The 1,931-nt window shown below is 43.2% G+C and overlaps 1 protein-coding gene across 3 annotated transcripts in view; it reads right to left on the minus strand.

Annotated features, from left to right (window-relative positions):
- Positions 1–544: 544 nt before the first annotated feature.
- The window catches only part of LOC137977495 (GDP-D-glucose phosphorylase 1-like), an 18,328-nt gene continuing 16,941 nt past the window's right edge, over positions 545–1,931 (minus strand). For all 3 annotated transcript variants that reach the window (XM_068824733.1, XM_068824732.1, XM_068824734.1), the window contains 3 exons: positions 1,894–1,931; positions 993–1,073; positions 545–779 (listed from right to left, as the gene is read on the minus strand). The exon at positions 1,894–1,931 is cut by the window's right edge and continues 132 nt beyond it. In XM_068824733.1, the coding sequence (XP_068680834.1) occupies positions 649–779; positions 993–1,073; positions 1,894–1,931 (250 nt within the window). In that variant the 3' untranslated portion in view covers positions 545–648. The remainder of the gene's footprint in view (positions 780–992; positions 1,074–1,893) is intronic.

The raw sequence follows: 1,931 nt of genomic DNA on the forward strand, positions 1-1,931 counted from the left end.
GTGCCTTTCGCAGATGGGTGGCATGTGTACGTCAGAGGGCGGCAGTGCTACGAGTTTGGATGTGAGGTTTTTTAGATGCCCTGAGGCGCCGACGTTGAGATCTTCAGGTGGAGAGGGTTTCACAGAAAAAAATATTCTCAGTGTTCCGAGTCTTTGTCTCGAATGCATGACATAACACGACTGACTCTAAAGCACGCAGCTCGACAGACATTAGAAGGGACTGCTAGAAGTCTATCTACCAAGCCATTTCGTTTGTCTTCGCATGACGGACATCAAACGAAACTTAAACTCAACGCCAGGTCTCCGCTCACACATCACCGAGTCAGTTGGTAACCTTTTCCTCTTCACCATGAAACGGTACCGGCATATTTGGGGCGAAGTGTCAGGGCTACAATACTGCGAATATTATGCCGAAATTAGAAAGACAGTGCAGTTGCGCAAACTTGTTGCAAAATGCAAAAAAAAAAAAAAACTCGATCGCCTGCTCATCAAAACCAAAATAAAAGCTAAAGCTAAAAATGAAGAGTACCGTGACAAAAACGGGACAATTTTTAATATTTATTTACATTTTCTACAAACCATAACACATTGTTGTTTCAATTTAGAAAAGCAAGGAACGACATGTTGCTTGATTATCGCTTTATCTGTTTAGCCCTTGCTTTTGTTCAACAACTCTCGTATCGCATTCTTGTGCTGTGTAAACTCTTCCTGCGGTAAAGTTGCTCGTTTCAAGTACATACAGAAATGTTCTTCCGTAAATGTTTCGTAAGTCGGTCTCGCTGAAAGAAAGTGAAGGTAAAATTAAGCTTCCTTTGTAAGGGCCTGTTTACATGGAAAGAAGGTGCCCCTTGGGAATAGGGGCACCTACCTGATAGGGTTAGAGATACCCCGGTTCTACATGCAATCTTGACAAACGTTCACTTGAAAACAACCAATGGTTTAGTTACCTCCATCTCCAATTACAGGAAAGGGACAGAGCACTAATAACTTACTTCCTATCGCCAAGGAGCCTGCAAATTCGTACAAAGCAATGGGCCGCTTTTCCGACTCGTATGAATTCAAATCCTTTGTACCTGTGCGAGATGGACAAATCAGTATCTTATTGCAAGAAATAGGTAGCAAATGATTAGCCTTAAGGGAAGCTTCGCGTTGGATCTTAAAATTCGATGTGCATTTAGTTATGTGCACCCTCGACATCATGATGTGTCCTAGTATGTGCAACTATTTACCCTCCAAACCGAAGACAAGCCAAAACATTTGGGAACTCCATTGACCGAATACAAAAATGGCCGCCAACAAATTATTCTTTTGTCTTTGTGTTAATTAGCCTAACTAGCCTCGTTTTACAGCCCAAATTCTTTCAATTTTACGCGTGTGAACGAGGCTAGTTAGCCTAATTAACACAAAGACAAAAGAATATCGTCAATGCCCTTCTCTTTGCAAATAGTGTGGCTTAAAGCACTCGTTCGAGATTCCCTGCGTCTGAGCATTTGAACAAAATGGCGGATGCCTTGGTTGATTTTGATGCTTATGTCGACGTTCGTTTTCACTAGCAAAAGCTGCTTGTGCTTGCGTCGCAAGTGAAAACCAGGCTTAACGGGAAATAATGTTTTTTACAAAACGTTCTCGTTGGCGGCGTCGTCGTCCTTTCATCGTTTTTTCGTCGTCCTTTCGTCGTCCTTTCGTAAGGCCGCACTTTATCCTCAGGTATTTGAAGACCCTGTGCAAGTGTTGATCAGGCCGGGTTCGAACTCGGCACCTCGGGCTCAGCAGCCGGATGCGTGCGCAACCGACTGAGCCGGCAAAACTAGGTCAGCCACATGAACACCCCACTAAATCAAACTATGTGCAAAACCAAAATAAGAAAACAATGTAAATAAAGCAATGTCTCACCGGGAACAGAGTTCCTAGGCCACAGAAAAACTCTAAGA

Source organism: Montipora foliosa, chromosome 11 (genome assembly GCF_036669935.1).
Source record: "Montipora foliosa isolate CH-2021 chromosome 11, ASM3666993v2, whole genome shotgun sequence".
NCBI classification, from domain to species: Eukaryota; Metazoa; Cnidaria; class Anthozoa; order Scleractinia; family Acroporidae; genus Montipora; species Montipora foliosa.